General features: G+C 46.7%; 1 protein-coding gene across 1 annotated transcript in view; it reads right to left on the bottom strand.

The window, feature by feature from the left end:
* The window catches only part of LOC140107101 (isoleucine--tRNA ligase, cytoplasmic-like), a 61,526-nt gene that overhangs the window by 9,115 nt on the left and 36,827 nt on the right, over window positions 1-15,584 (bottom strand). The window contains 18 exon segments of the mRNA XM_072131651.1: window positions 39-150; window positions 227-403; window positions 489-535; window positions 538-583; window positions 657-769; window positions 844-943; window positions 945-1,016; window positions 1,266-1,349; window positions 1,446-1,548; window positions 1,620-1,741; window positions 1,910-1,987; window positions 2,056-2,147; window positions 3,013-3,133; window positions 4,039-4,183; window positions 5,483-5,566; window positions 15,057-15,143; window positions 15,212-15,406; window positions 15,480-15,553. Of these exon segments, the coding sequence (XP_071987752.1) occupies window positions 39-150; window positions 227-403; window positions 489-535; window positions 538-583; window positions 657-769; window positions 844-943; window positions 945-1,016; window positions 1,266-1,349; window positions 1,446-1,548; window positions 1,620-1,741; window positions 1,910-1,987; window positions 2,056-2,147; window positions 3,013-3,133; window positions 4,039-4,183; window positions 5,483-5,566; window positions 15,057-15,143; window positions 15,212-15,406; window positions 15,480-15,553 (1,852 nt within the window).

The following is a 15,584-nucleotide window of genomic DNA, read 5'->3' as shown; positions in this document are numbered from 1 at the left end:
AGTGGCGCGGGCTCATTACACAGGGCGGGGCTTCTTACGTTTTTCGGTGCCATTCACAGCTACGTGCAGCTTGATGTAGGCGCAGGCAGGACCATCCGTGGCCTGGGAAGACCCTCGGACCAGCGTGATCTCCACATCACAACCTTTCAGCTGCACACAAACATCTCAGGTTAAGTTCAGAGCAGACGATGTATATGCAGGACGCCGCCTGAGGCCCCCGTCTCACCTGTGTCTTCTCCTTTATTATAACGCTGGACGATGGAGCCACTGGATACGGCACCAGAGGAGACTTGACTGTGGCCAGGATGAAGTCGGTGTGTCCCTGGATGACTGACTGCAGGTAGCCTCCCGGCGGCTGCACCTGGTAGTAGACGCTTATCTCATCCGTTGGAACCAAGTTTCCCTACAGAAGGATGGAGAGGGTGATGAGGGCCCCTTCCCATATCTCGGGCTCCCGGGGCAGGGCGCGCTGTCCGTCAGTCACTCACCTTCTTCCGTAACTTCTGGATGCGGTTAATAACCTCTCTGGCGACACTTCATCCACCATGGACTGGTCTGGAGTGACATCAAGAAGCACCAAGACCTGTGAAGAAGCACAAAGCCCTTGACACGAGGCCTGGGGGATCCCTGCATCCACACATCCATCACCCACTTACCTGAGCATCAGAATGAGCCTCAAACTGAGCGCCACCACCGGCTACCTGGTCAAAGGTGTAGAGCAGGCGGATGTCCTCCTGGTGCAGCTCCTGCCCTTCCACCACCATGGAGCCTGCAGGACCACAAGGCACCGTCAGCAGCGTCCGATGAGGGACACGACACACTGGGCGGCTGCCAAGGACTTACCCGTCTTCTGAAACTCTTCCAGCTGCTCGTTCTTCAGCTCTTTGATGGCAGCCATGACGGCCTTGAACATCCCTTTTAGACGTTTCCCAGCACCATGTGATCGGCTCGGCCCGCAGGCGAATCCCATACTTATTCTTATCTGTAGAAACCGTCACTTTCCTGACATTCAGCTCCTGCAAACACAAAAGCGGGTCCTGTAATCTTACAACCGGGAGGTGCCACCAGCAGCCTCTCCCAAATACTCGTCTCTACATTACCCTTCACCCCAACCACATGCACGGTAACGTCCCCGCCTCGTCGCAGGCGCCTCGTCGCATGCACGGTACGTCCCCGCCTCGTCGCAGCCCCCAGAGTCCCCCGCCTCGTTGCAGGCGCCGGCTGCAGCCCCAGAGTCCCCGCCCCGTTGCAGGCTGGACCCTCACCTCAAGGATATACTGCTCCAAGGATTTGATGTCTGCAAGGGCCTCGGCTTCCTGATGGATCACAACAACTTCCTTCAATGGATACTAAAGAGAAGACAAGAGAATGTGAGAGGCTCCAGATTATATGGCGATATATGATTGGACGCGGCGCGGTCTGGTGACATCACCCCATGGACCTACCTTGATGGGCAGCGTCTTGCGGTCTCGGATCACCCGGCCCAGCTCTATGACTGACTGCATACGAGACACCGCACTCTCAATCCTCTTATCAATCAAATTCTCCCTGAGACACACACAGAATAAGAATGGTGACCTCTGACCCGAATAATAACGATGACCCCCATCGGTGATTACCGGACGAGCGGCAGCATGAGGTAATGGATGCTCTGGGAATCCTGGTCTTGGACAGATTTGGGGTCCAGCAGCAGCTTCAGCTTCTGATACATCATTTCTGTGATGAAAGGTGTGAACGGAGCCTAAGGGGAGAAGAGCAGCAGTGAGCGGCAGCAGCGCCCCCGGGGGGTGGGGGATGGGGGGCAGGGCTCCCCGGGGGTGGGGGATGGGGGATGGGGGGCAGGGCTCCCCGGGGGTGGGGGGGATGGGGGGCAGCGCCCCCGGGGGGTGGGGGGATGGGGGGCACCTACCATCAGCCGGCACATAGACAGCAGGACACTGAATAAGGTCTCCAGGGCCATCAGACACTCGCCCGTGCCGCTCTCGCCCTAAAACAAACACATAAGATGAGGGCACTGCACGGCAGGAGAACACAATCCCCGCAGCGAGGACTCACCTTCAGCCGGCGCCGGTTCATGCGCACGTACCAGTTGGTCAACATATCAACGAAACGCACGAGTCTGGGAACCACAGTGTAAAGTCTGTAAGCTGAAAAGTCACAGAGAGTCATACACCCCAATACAGAGAGGCCCCTCCACCTACCCGCCGCCGCCCGGGCCCCGCACCTCCTCCACCTACCCGCCACCGCCCGGGCCTCCGCACCCCCTCCACCTACCCGCCACCGCCCGGGCCTCCGCACCCCTCCACCTACCCGCCACCGCCCGGGCCTCCGCACCCCCTCCACCTAGCCACCGCCGGGCCCCCGCACCCCCTCCACCTAGCCACCGCCGGGGCCCCGCACCCCCTCCACCTAGCCACCGCCTCCCGGGCCCCCGCACCCCCTCCACCCTAGCCACCGCCCGGGCCCCCGCACCACCTCGCCACCGCCTCCCGGGCCCCCGCTCCACCACCTCCCGGGCCCCCGCACCCCCTCCACCTAGCCACCGCCCGGGCCCCCGCACCTCCTCCACCGCCCGGGCCCCCGCACCCCCTCCACCTAGCCACCGCCCGGGCCCCCGCACCCCCTCCACCTAGCCACCCGCCGGGCCCCCGCACCCCCTCCACCTAGCCACCGCCCGGGCCCCCGCACCCCCTCCACCTAGCCACCGCCCGGGCCCCCGCACCCCCTCCACCTAGCCACCGCCCGGGCCCCCGCACCCCCTCCACCTAGCCACCGCCCGGGCCCCCGCACCCCCTCCATCTACCCGCCACCGCCGGGGCCCCGCACCCCCTCCATCTACCCGCCACCGCCCGGGCCCCCGCACCCCCTCCACCTAGCCGCCGCCCGGGCCCCGCACCCCCTCCACCTAGCCGCCGCCCGGGCCCCCGCACTCCCTCCCGCCTAGCCACCGCCGGGGCCCCCGCACTCCCTCCGCCTAGCCACCGCCGGGGCCCCCGCACCGCCTCCACCTACCAGTCATCTCTGCCTTGAAGAAACCGATCAGGGACTGCGTGAAGGACACGATCCACTTGTCCATGATGTTGCTGCTTGGCTGCGCTGAGCTCTCATTATACACAAACTGGAGCCCCTCCTCCTGGGAGCAAAATGTTAAGAAGGGGTTAAAGGGGTTATCCGGTCATAAAAAAATTACTTATGGCCTGGCTGGGGGGTGGGGGTGTGGGGCATTTTAAAAATAACACACGGTTACTTACATTAACTACTCTGGGGCGAGGGTGGAGCGCAGGCCGGGGCCCGTGGGGGTGGGGGTTGTTTGGTTTGGGTGGAGCGCAGGCCGGGGCCCGTGGGGGTGAGGGGGGTGCGCCTCTCACAGCTCATTTGCACTGTCACTTGTTTACAGCTTCACAACCTTTTCATTTTGATTAATGCCGCAGAGGGCTTCATTTTTGCAGGATGAGATGTACTTGTATAAATGGGGGGCCTCTCGGGGCGGAGCGCAGGCCGGGGCCCTCTCGGGGCGGAGCGCAGGCCGGGGCCCTCTCGGGATGAGATGTACTTGTATAAATGGGGCGCCGGGGATCAGGCAGGGGGCGCCGGGGATCAGGCAGGGGGCGCCGGGGATCAGGCAGGGGGCGCCGGGGATCAGGCAGGGGGCGCCGGGGATCAGGCAGGGGGCGCCGGGGATCAGGCAGGGGGCGCAGGGGACCTGTTTTTATTTGCCAGGTCGCTGCAATCCTCTGATCGCTTGTTCTTGAAGCCCCTTACATGCCGCGGACAATTCTTTATGGCGTCATATGGTCATAACCGTACGGTGCTGGTCAGGAATGGGTTAAAGCCCCTGCTTTGCCAAAACAAGCAAAGCTTAACCCCTTCATGACCGTCATACGGCTTCATCTCCTGGCACCTAGAAACACAATCCTGGTGTCATATTAAACAGGAAATTCCTTCTTTTAATATGATACAAGGCTTGTGTATAGCAATGGGTGGAGTCTAAGGTCACCCATCAGGTGGGGGCGGGTGCTACAGCACATGAAGGGTTACCTTCTGCAGCCGATAAATATTCTGCATCAGGAAGCGGAAGGCGTTGTACCAGGGTAAGAAGACGTCTTTCAGGACATCGCGGACTCCTTCTTCTTTAAAGCGCAAGTTCTCTGCTCGCACAACCGGAGAATTAATCAGATACAACCTGGAAAGAGGCAACAAGACAGTCTATAAGCCGGAGGGGCCACACCGCACCAAGTACCAAGGGCTCCAAGACACAAACACGGGGCCCCGCACAAGGGCTCCAGCTCCAGGACACAAACATGGGGGCCCCAGTCATCGGGAGGGGAGGGGAGGGGGGCAGTATATATATATATATATATATATATACTCTCTATCTATATGCATCACATGTGTACAAAAGACAAGATGTGATGAAGCCTAAAGGTACAACGCCCTCCCCCCCCATACTGTACCGGTACAATGCCTCCCCCCCCCCCATACTGTACCGGTACAATGCCGATCCCCATACTGTACCGGTACAACGCCCTCCCCCCCCTCATACTGTACCGGTACAACGCCCCCCCCCCCTCCATACTGTACCGGTACAATGCAACCCCCCCCCTCCATACTGTACCGGTACAATGCAACCCCCCCCCCCCTCCATACTGTACCGGTACAATGCAACCCCCCCCCCCTCCATACTGTACCGGTACAATGCAACCCCCCCCCCTCATACTGTACCGGTACAATGCAACCCCCCCCCCTCCATACTGTACCGGTACAATGCAACCCCCCCTCCATACTGTACCGGTACAATGCAACCCCCCCCCCCTCCATACTGTACCGGTACAATGCAACCCCCCCTCCATACTGTACCGGTACAATGCCTCCCCCCCCCCCCCATACTGTACCGGTACATGCCGATCCCCATACTGTACCGGTACAATGCCGATCCCCATACTGTACCGGTACAATGCCGATCCCCATACTGTACCGGTACAACGCCCTCCCCCCCCTCATACTGTACCGGTACAATGCCGATCCCCATACTGTACCGGTACAATGCGATCCCCATACTGTACCGGTACAATGCCGATCCCCATACTGTACCGGTACAATGCCGATCCCCATACTGTACCGGTACAATGCCGATCCCCATACTGTACCGGTACAATGCCGATCCCCATACTGTACCGGTACAATGCCGATCCCCATACTGTACCGGTACAACGCCCCCCCCCCCCTCATACTGTACCGGTACAATGCAACCCCCCCCCCCTCCATACTGTACCGGTACAATGCCCCCCCCCCCCTACTGTACCGGTACAATGCCCCCCCCCCCCCATACTGTACCGGTACCAGTAGAACGCGTATAACGCCCCACACACACTGACTAGCATCCATACGCTGGTAGGGTGTTGGGTGCTGGTTCGGTATGTACATGTATACGGCTACTATGTGTATGAATGGTACAGACAAGCGATGGGGCGTCACATCTTACCGGAGGGCGTCTGCCCCATAATTATTGATCACGTGCACGGGGTCCGGGTAATTCTTCTTACTCTTACTCATTTTCTGACCATCACTGACACACGAGAAAGAAAAGGAGACAAGATAAAGATACTTATAGCCTCTATGTATATACATCGCTCACCTCCTGTCCCGCGTCCTCCCACCATCTGATCTCCATTGTCCATTGTTTTATAATTTTATGGATTCTTTTCTCTATTAATGTATGCACTGCATGCATGCATGTATATAGAGCACTGCGTGCATGCATGCATGTATATATAGAGCACTGCGTGCATGCATGCATGTATATATAGAGCACTGCATGCATGCATGTATATAGAGCACTGCATGCATGCATGTATATAGAGCACTGCATGCATGCATGTATATAGAGCACTGCATGCATGCATGCATATAGAGCACTGCATGCATGCATGCATATAGAGCACTGCATGCATGCATGTATATAGAGCACTGCATGCATGCATGTATATAGAGCACTGCATGCATGCATGTATATAGAGCACTGCATGCATGCATGTATGTATATAGAGCACTGCATGCATCCATGTATATATATAGAGCACTGCATGCATGTATGTATATAGAGCACTGCATGCATGCATGCATGTATATAGAGCACTGCATGCATGTATATAGAGCACTGCATGCATGTATATAGAGCACTGCATGCATGTATATAGAGCACTGCATGCATGTATATAGAGCACTGCATGCATGCATGCATGCATGTATATAGAGCACTGCATGCATGCATGCATGTATATAGAGCACTGCATGCATCCATGTATGTATATAGAGCACTGCATGCATGTATGTATATAGAGCACTGCATGCATGCATGCATGTATATAGAGCACTGCATGCATGCATGTATATAGAGCACTGCATGCATGTATATAGAGCACTGCATGCATGTATATAGAGCACTGCATGCATGCATGTATATAGAGCACTGCATGCATGCATGTAATGTATATAGAGCACTGCATGTATGTATGTATGTATGTATATAGAGCACTGCATGCATGCATGTATGTATGTATATAGAGCACTGCATGTATGTATGTATGTATATAGAGCACTGCATGCAATGTATGTATATAGAGCACTGCATGCATGCATGTATGTATATAGAGCACTGCATGCATGCATGTAATGTATATAGAGCACTGCATGCATGCATGTATGTATATAGAGCACTGCATGCATGCATGCATGTATGTATATAGAGCACTGCATGCATGCATGTATGTATATAGAGCACTGCATGCATGCATGTATGTATATAAAGCACTGCATGCATGTATGTATGTATATAGAGCACTGCATGTATGTATGTATGTATATAGAGCACTGCATGAATGTATGTATATAGAGCACTGCATGCATGTATGTATATAGAGCACTGCATGCATGTATGTATATAGAGCACTGCATGCATGTATGTATATAGAGCACTGCATGCATGTATGTATATAGAGCACTGCATGCATGTATGTATATAGAGCACTGCATGAATGTATGTATATAGAGCACTGCATGAATGTATGTATATAGAGCACTGCATGAATGTATGTATATAGAGCACTGCATGCATGCATGTATATAGAGCACTGCATGCATGCATGTATATAGAGCACTGCATGCATGCATGTATATAGAGCACTGCATGCATGCATGTATATAGAGCACTGCATGCATGCATGTATATAGAGCACTGCATGCATGCATGTATGTATGTATATAGAGCACTGCATGTATGTATGTATGTATATAGAGCACTGCATGTATGTATGTATGTATATAGAGCACTGCATGTATGTATGTATGTATATAGAGCACTGCATGTATGTATGTATGTATGTATGTATATAGAGCACTGCATGTATGTATGTATGTATGTATATAGAGCACTGCATGCATGCATGTATATAGAGCACTGCATGCATGCATGTATATAGAGCACTGCATGCATGCATGTATATAGAGCACTGCATGCATGCATGCATGTATATAGAGCACTGCATGCATGCATGTATATAGAGCACTGCATGCATCCATGTATGTATATAGAGCACTGCATGCATGTATGTATATAGAGCACTGCATGCATGCATGTATATAGAGCACTGCATGCATGCATGTATATAGAGCACTGCATGCATGTATATAGAGCACTGCATGCATGTATATAGAGCACTGCATGCATGCATGTATATAGAGCACTGCATGCATGCATGTAATGTATATAGAGCACTGCATGTATGTATGTATGTATGTATATAGAGCACTGCATGCATGCATGTATGTATGTATATAGAGCACTGCATGTATGTATGTATATAGAGCACTGCATGTATGTATGTATATAGAGCACTGCATGTATGTATGTATATAGAGCACTGCATGTATGTATGTATATAGAGCACTGCATGTATGTATGTATATAGAGCACTGCATGCATGCATGTATGTATATAGAGCACTGCATGCATGCATGTAATGTATATAGAGCACTGCATGCATGCATGTATGTATATAGAGCACTGCATGCATGCATGTATGTATATAGAGCACTGCATGCATGCATGTATATAGAGCACTGCATGCATGTATGTATATAGAGCACTGCATGCATGTATGTATATAGAGCACTGCATGCATGTATGTATATAGAGCACTGCATGAATGTATGTATATAGAGCACTGCATGAATGTATGTATATAGAGCACTGCATGCATGTATGTATATAGAGCACTGCATGCATGTATGTATATAGAGCACTGCATGCATGCATGTATATAGAGCACTGCATGCATGCATGTATATAGAGCACTGCATGCATGCATGTATATAGAGCACTGCATGCATGCATGTATATAGAGCACTGCATGCATGCATGTATGTATGTATATAGAGCACTGCATGTATGTATGTATGTATATAGAGCACTGCATGTATGTATGTATGTATATAGAGCACTGCATGTATGTATGTATGTATGTATATAGAGCACTGCATGTATGTATGTATGTATGTATATAGAGCACTGCATGTATGTATGTATGTATGTATGTATGTATATAGAGCACTGCATGTATGTATGTATGTATGTATGTATATAGAGCACTGCATGCATGCATGTATATAGAGCACTGCATGCATGCATGTATATAGAGCACTGCATGCATGCATGTATATAGAGCACTGCATGCATGCATGTATATAGAGCACTGCATGCATGCATGTATGTATGTATATAGAGCACTGCATGCATGCATGTATGTATGTATATAGAGCACTGCATGTATGCATGTATGTATATAGAGCACTGCATGTATGCATGTATGTATATAGAGCACTGCATGTATGCATGTATATAGAGCACTGCATGTATGTATATAGAGCACTGCATGTATGTATGTATGTATATAGAGCACTGCATGTATGTATGTATATAGAGCACTGCATGTATGTATGTATGTATGTATGTATATAGAGCACTGCATGTATGTATATAGAGCACTGCATGTATGTATGTATGTATGTATGTATATAGAGCACTGCATGTATGTATGTATGTATGTATGTATATAGAGCACTGCATGTATGTATGTATGTATATAGAGCACTGCATGTATGTATGTATGTATATAGAGCACTGCATGTATGTATGTATGTATGTATATAGAGCACTGCATGTATGTATGTATGTATGTATATAGAGCACTGCATGTATGTATGTATGTATGTATATAGAGCACTGCATGTATGTATGTATGTATATAGAGCACTGCATGCATGCATGTATATAGAGCACTGCATGCATGCATGTATATAGAGCACTGCATGCATGCATGTATATAGAGCACTGCATGCATGCATGTATATAGAGCACTGCATGCATGCATGTATGTATGTATATAGAGCACTGCATGTATGCATGTATGTATGTATATAGAGCACTGCATGTATGCATGTATGTATGTATATAGAGCACTGCATGCATGCATGTATGTATATAGAGCACTGCATGCATGCATGTATGTATATAGAGCACTGCATGCATGCATGTATGTATATAGAGCACTGCATGCATGCATGTATGTATATAGAGCACTGCATGCATGCATGTATGTATATAGAGCACTGCATGCATGCATGTATGTATGTATATAGAGCACTGCATGTATGCATGTATGTATGTATATAGAGCACTGCATGTATGCATGTATGTATGTATATAGAGCACTGCATGTATGCATGTATGTATATAGAGCACTGCATGTATGCATGTATGTATATAGAGCACTGCATGTATGCATGTATGTATATAGAGCACTGCATGTATGCATGTATGTATATAGAGCACTGCATGTATGTATGTATGTATGTATATAGAGCACTGCATGTATGTATGTATATAGAGCACTGCATGCATGTATGTATGTATGTATATAGAGCACTGCATGTATGTATGTATGTATATAGAGCACTGCATGCATGCATGTATGTATGTATATAGAGCACTGCATGCATGCATGTATGTATGTATATAGAGCACTGCATGCATGCATGTATGTATGTATATAGAGCACTGCATGTATGCATGTATGTATGTATATAGAGCACTGCATGTATGCATGTATGTATGTATATAGAGCACTGCATGTATGCATGTATGTATATAGAGCACTGCATGTATGCATGTATGTATATAGAGCACTGCATGTATGCATGTATGTATATAGAGCACTGCATGTATGCATGTATGTATATAGAGCACTGCATGTATGTATGTATGTATGTATATAGAGCACTGCATGTATGTATGTATATAGAGCACTGCATGCATGTATGTATGTATGTATATAGAGCACTGCATGTATGTATGTATGTATATAGAGCACTGCATGTATGTATGTATGTATATAGAGCACTGCATGTATGTATATAGAGCACTGCATGTATGTATATAGAGCACTGCATGTATGTATGTATGTATGTATATAGAGCACTGCATGTATGTATGTATGTATGTATATAGAGCACTGCATGTATGTATGTATGTATGTATGTATGTATATAGAGCACTGCATGTATGTATGTATGTATGTATGTATATAGAGCACTGCATGTATGTATGTATGTATGTATGTATATAGAGCACTGCATGCATGCATGTATGTATATAGAGCACTGCATGTATGTATGTATGTATATAGAGCACTGCATGCATGTATGTATATAGAGCACTGCATGCATGTATGTATGTATGTATATAGAGCACTGCATGCATGTATGTATGTATATAGAGCACTGCATGCATGCATGTATATAGAGCACTGCATGCATGCATGTATATAGAGCACTGCATGCATGCATGTATATAGAGCACTGCATGCATGCATGTATATAGAGCACTGCATGCATGCATGTATATAGAGCACTGCATGCATGCATGTATATAGAGCACTGCATGCATGCATGTATGTATGTATATAGAGCACTGCATGCATGCATGTATGTATGTATATAGAGCACTGCATGCATGCATGTATGTATGTATATAGAGCACTGCATGCATGCATGTATGTATATAGAGCACTGCATGCATGCATGTATGTATATAGAGCACTGCATGTATGTATGTATGTATATAGAGCACTGCATGTATGTATGTATGTATATAGAGCACTGCATGTATGTATGTATGTATATAGAGCACTGCATGTATGTATGTATGTATATAGAGCACTGCATGTATGTATGTATGTATATAGAGCACTGCATGCATGTATGTATGTATGTATGTATATAGAGCACTGCATGCATGTATGTATGTATGTATGTATATAGAGCACTGCATGCATGTATGTATGTATATAGAGCACTGCATGCATGCATGCATGTATATAGAGCACTGCATGCATGCATGCATGTATATAGAGCACTGCATGCATGCATGCATGTATATAGAGCACTGCATGCATGCATGTATATAGAGCACTGCATGCATGCATGTATATAGAGCACTGCATGCATGCATGTATATAGAGCACTGCATGCATGCATGTATATAGAGCACTGCATGCATGCATGTATATAGAGCACTGCATGCATGCATGTATATAGAGCACTGCATGCATGCATGTATATAGAGCACTGCATGCATGCATGTATATAGAGCACTGCATGCATGCATGTATATAGAGCACTGCATGCATGCATGTATATAGAGCACTGCATGCATGCATGTATATAGAGCACTGCATGCATGCATGTATATAGAGCACTGCATGCATGCATGTATATAGAGCACTGCATGCATGCATGTATATAGAGCACTGCATGCATGCATGTATGTATGCATGTATATAGAGCACTGCATGCATGCATGTATGTATGTATATAGAGCACTGCATGCATGCATGTATGTATGTATATAGAGCACTGCATGTATGTATGTATGTATATAGAGCACTGCATGTATGTATGTATGTATATAGAGCACTGCATGTATGTATGTATGTATATAGAGCACTGCATGTATGTATGTATGTATATAGAGCACTGCATGTATGTATGTATGTATATAGAGCACTGCATGTATGTATGTATGTATATAGAGCACTGCATGTATGTATGTATGTATATAGAGCACTGCATGTATGTATGTATGTATATAGAGCACTGCATGTATGTATGTATGTATATAGAGCACTGCATGTATGTATGTATGTATATAGAGCACTGCATGTATGTATGTATGTATATAGAGCACTGCATGTATGTATGTATATAGAGCACTGCATGTATGTATGTATGTATGTATATAGAGCACTGCATGCATGTATGTATGTATGTATATAGAGCACTGCATGCATGTATGTATGTATGTATATAGAGCACTGCATGCATGTATGTATGTATGTATATAGAGCACTGCATGTATGTATGTATATAAATATAGAGCACTACATGTATGTATGTATATATATATATATAGAGCACTGCATGTATGTATGTATATAGAGCACTGCATGCATGTATGTATGTATGTATATAGAGCACTGCATGCATGTATGTATGTATGTATATAGAGCACTGCATGCATGTATGTATGTATATAGAGCACTGCATGCATGTATGTATGTATGTATATAGAGCACTGCATGCATGTATGTATGTATGTATATAGAGCACTGCATGCATGTATGTATGTATGTATATAGAGCACTGCATGCATGTATGTATGTATATAAATATAGAGCACTACATGTATGTATGTATATATATATAAATATAGAGCACTGCATGTATGTATGTATGTATATAGAGCACTGCATGTATGTATGTATGTATATAGAGCACTGCATGCATGTATGTATGTATGTATATAGAGCACTGCATGCATGTATGTATGTATGTATATAGAGCACTGCATGTATGTATGTATGTATATAGAGCACTGCATGTATGTATGTATGTATATAGAGCACTGCATGTATGTATGTATGTATATAGAGCACTGCATGCATGTATGTATGTATATAGAGCACTGCATGTATGTATGTATGTATGTATATAGAGCACTGCATGTATGTATGTATGTATGTATATAGAGCACTGCATGTATGTATGTATGTATATAGAGCACTGCATGTATGTATGTATGTATATAGAGCACTGCATGTATGTATGTATGTATATAGAGCACTGCATGTATGTATGTATGTATATAGAGCACTGCATGTATGTATGTATGTATGTATATAGAGCACTGCATGTATGTATGTATGTATATAGAGCACTGCATGTATGTATGTATGTATATAGAGCACTGCATGTATGTATGTATGTATATAGAGCACTGCATGTATGTATGTATGTATATAGAGCACTGCATGTATGTATGTATGTATATAGAGCACTGCATGTATGTATGTATGTATGTATATAGAGCACTGCATGTATGTATGTATGTATATAGAGCACTGCATGTATGTATGTATATAGAGCACTGCATGTATGTATGTATATAGAGCACTGCATGTATGTATGTATATAGAGCACTGCATGTATGTATGTATATAGAGCACTGCATGTATGTATGTATGTATATAGAGCACTGCATGAATGTATGTATGTATATAGAGCACTGCATGAATGTATGTATATAGAGCACTGCATGTATGTATGTATATAGAGCACTGCATGCATGTATGTATATAGAGCACTGCATGCATGTATGTATATAGAGCACTGCATGCATGTATGTATATAGAGCACTGCATGCATGTATGTATATAGAGCACTGCATGCATGTATGTATATAGAGCACTGCATGCATGTATGTATATAGAGCACTGCATGCATGTATGTATATAGAGCACTGCATGCATGTATGTATATAGAGCACTGCATGCATGTATGTATATAGAGCACTGCATGCATGTATGTATATAGAGCACTGCATGCATGTATGTATATAGAGCACTGCATGCATGTATGTATATAGAGCACTGCATGTATGTATGTATGTATGTATGTAGATAGAGCACTGCATGTATGTATGTATGTATATAGAGCACTGCATGTATGTATGTATGTATGTATATAAATATAGAGCACTACATGTATGTATGTATATATATAGAGCACTGCATGTATGTATGTATGTATATAGAGCACTGCATGTATGTATATAGAGCACTGCATGTATGTATGTATATAGAGCACTGCATGTATGTATGTATATAGAGCACTGCATGTATTACACATGTATACTGTTACTATGCATGTTTATTATATTATGTACACAATGTTTCCTACTCTTTTTACACATGACTACTATATGATCCTATAGGATCTGATGAAGAGGAATGTCCTCCCTGGAAACGCGTCATCCTCATATTTATACATAAATTATTCTGTATATGTGGAAGTGGCGCCTCGGAGTCCGATTTTTGTTTTCGGAATCTCAATCTATGGAGAGGCTACCCCCCCCCCCCGACCTTTCCATCTATAGAGAGGCTACCCCCCCCCCCCGACCTTTCCATCTATAGAGAGGCTACCCCCCCCCGACCTTTCCATCTATGGAGAGGCTACCTCCCCCCCCACCTTTCCATCTATGGAGAGGCTACCCCCCCCCCCATCTTTCCATCTATGGAGAGGCTACCCCCCCCCACCTTTCCATCTATGGAGAGGCTACCCCCCCCCACCTTTCCATCTATGGAGAGGCTACCCCCCCACCACCTTTCCATCTATGGAGAGGCTACCTCCCCCCCCCCCTTTCCATCTATGGAGAGGCTACCTCCCCCCCCCACCTTTCCATCTATGGAGAGGACACCCCCCACCCACCTTTCCATCTGTGGAGAGGCTACCCCCCCACCACCACCTTTCCATCTATGGAGAGGACGTTCTCCAGTAGTGTGTGGCCTCCACGTGCTTGTATAACCTACCTACATTGCCTGAGCATGCTCCTGATGAGACCCTACACGTATAGAGATTGTTCCCCACCAAAGAGTCCCCCTTACCTGGCCAGGACTAGACCATTGACAATGACGTTCTTGAAGGGCGGTTGACCAAAAAGAGCGGTGGAAAGGACGAGGAGGGTGTAGAACCTGTGGGGACACAGCAGGTTATGGCTGCACTTGTTAGGTGCAGCGGGCCACCCCTTCCCTTCACTCACCACCCACGTGTCTGGTCGATGCCTTCAGCAATGAAATCAGCCGGGAAGGAGTCTTCAAACTCCCTTCTGTTGTGGAAAGGGTAGTGCACCTGGGCGTAAGGCATGCTCCCGCTCTCAAACCAGCAGTCAAACACCTCCGAGACGCGGCGGAGGACGCCCTTCCCACACCGCGATGGGATGGTCAGGTGGTCCACACTGCAGGGACAGGCAAGGGCTACGTTAGGGCAGCTCACAGGCCACAATATGGGAGGCATGGGCTGCGTCTCACCTCTCACGGTGCAGATCGGTGACTTTACAACCAGTCAGGTCCTCCAGCTCCGCCACGGACCCCACGCACACAACCTGCGAAAAGAAAGAGGTCATCTACAAGGCG

Source organism: Engystomops pustulosus, unplaced genomic scaffold (assembly GCF_040894005.1).
Source record: "Engystomops pustulosus unplaced genomic scaffold, aEngPut4.maternal MAT_SCAFFOLD_115, whole genome shotgun sequence".
NCBI lineage: Eukaryota > Metazoa > Chordata > Amphibia > Anura > Leptodactylidae > Engystomops > Engystomops pustulosus.
This window is presented reverse-complemented; position numbering and strand designations above follow the sequence as displayed.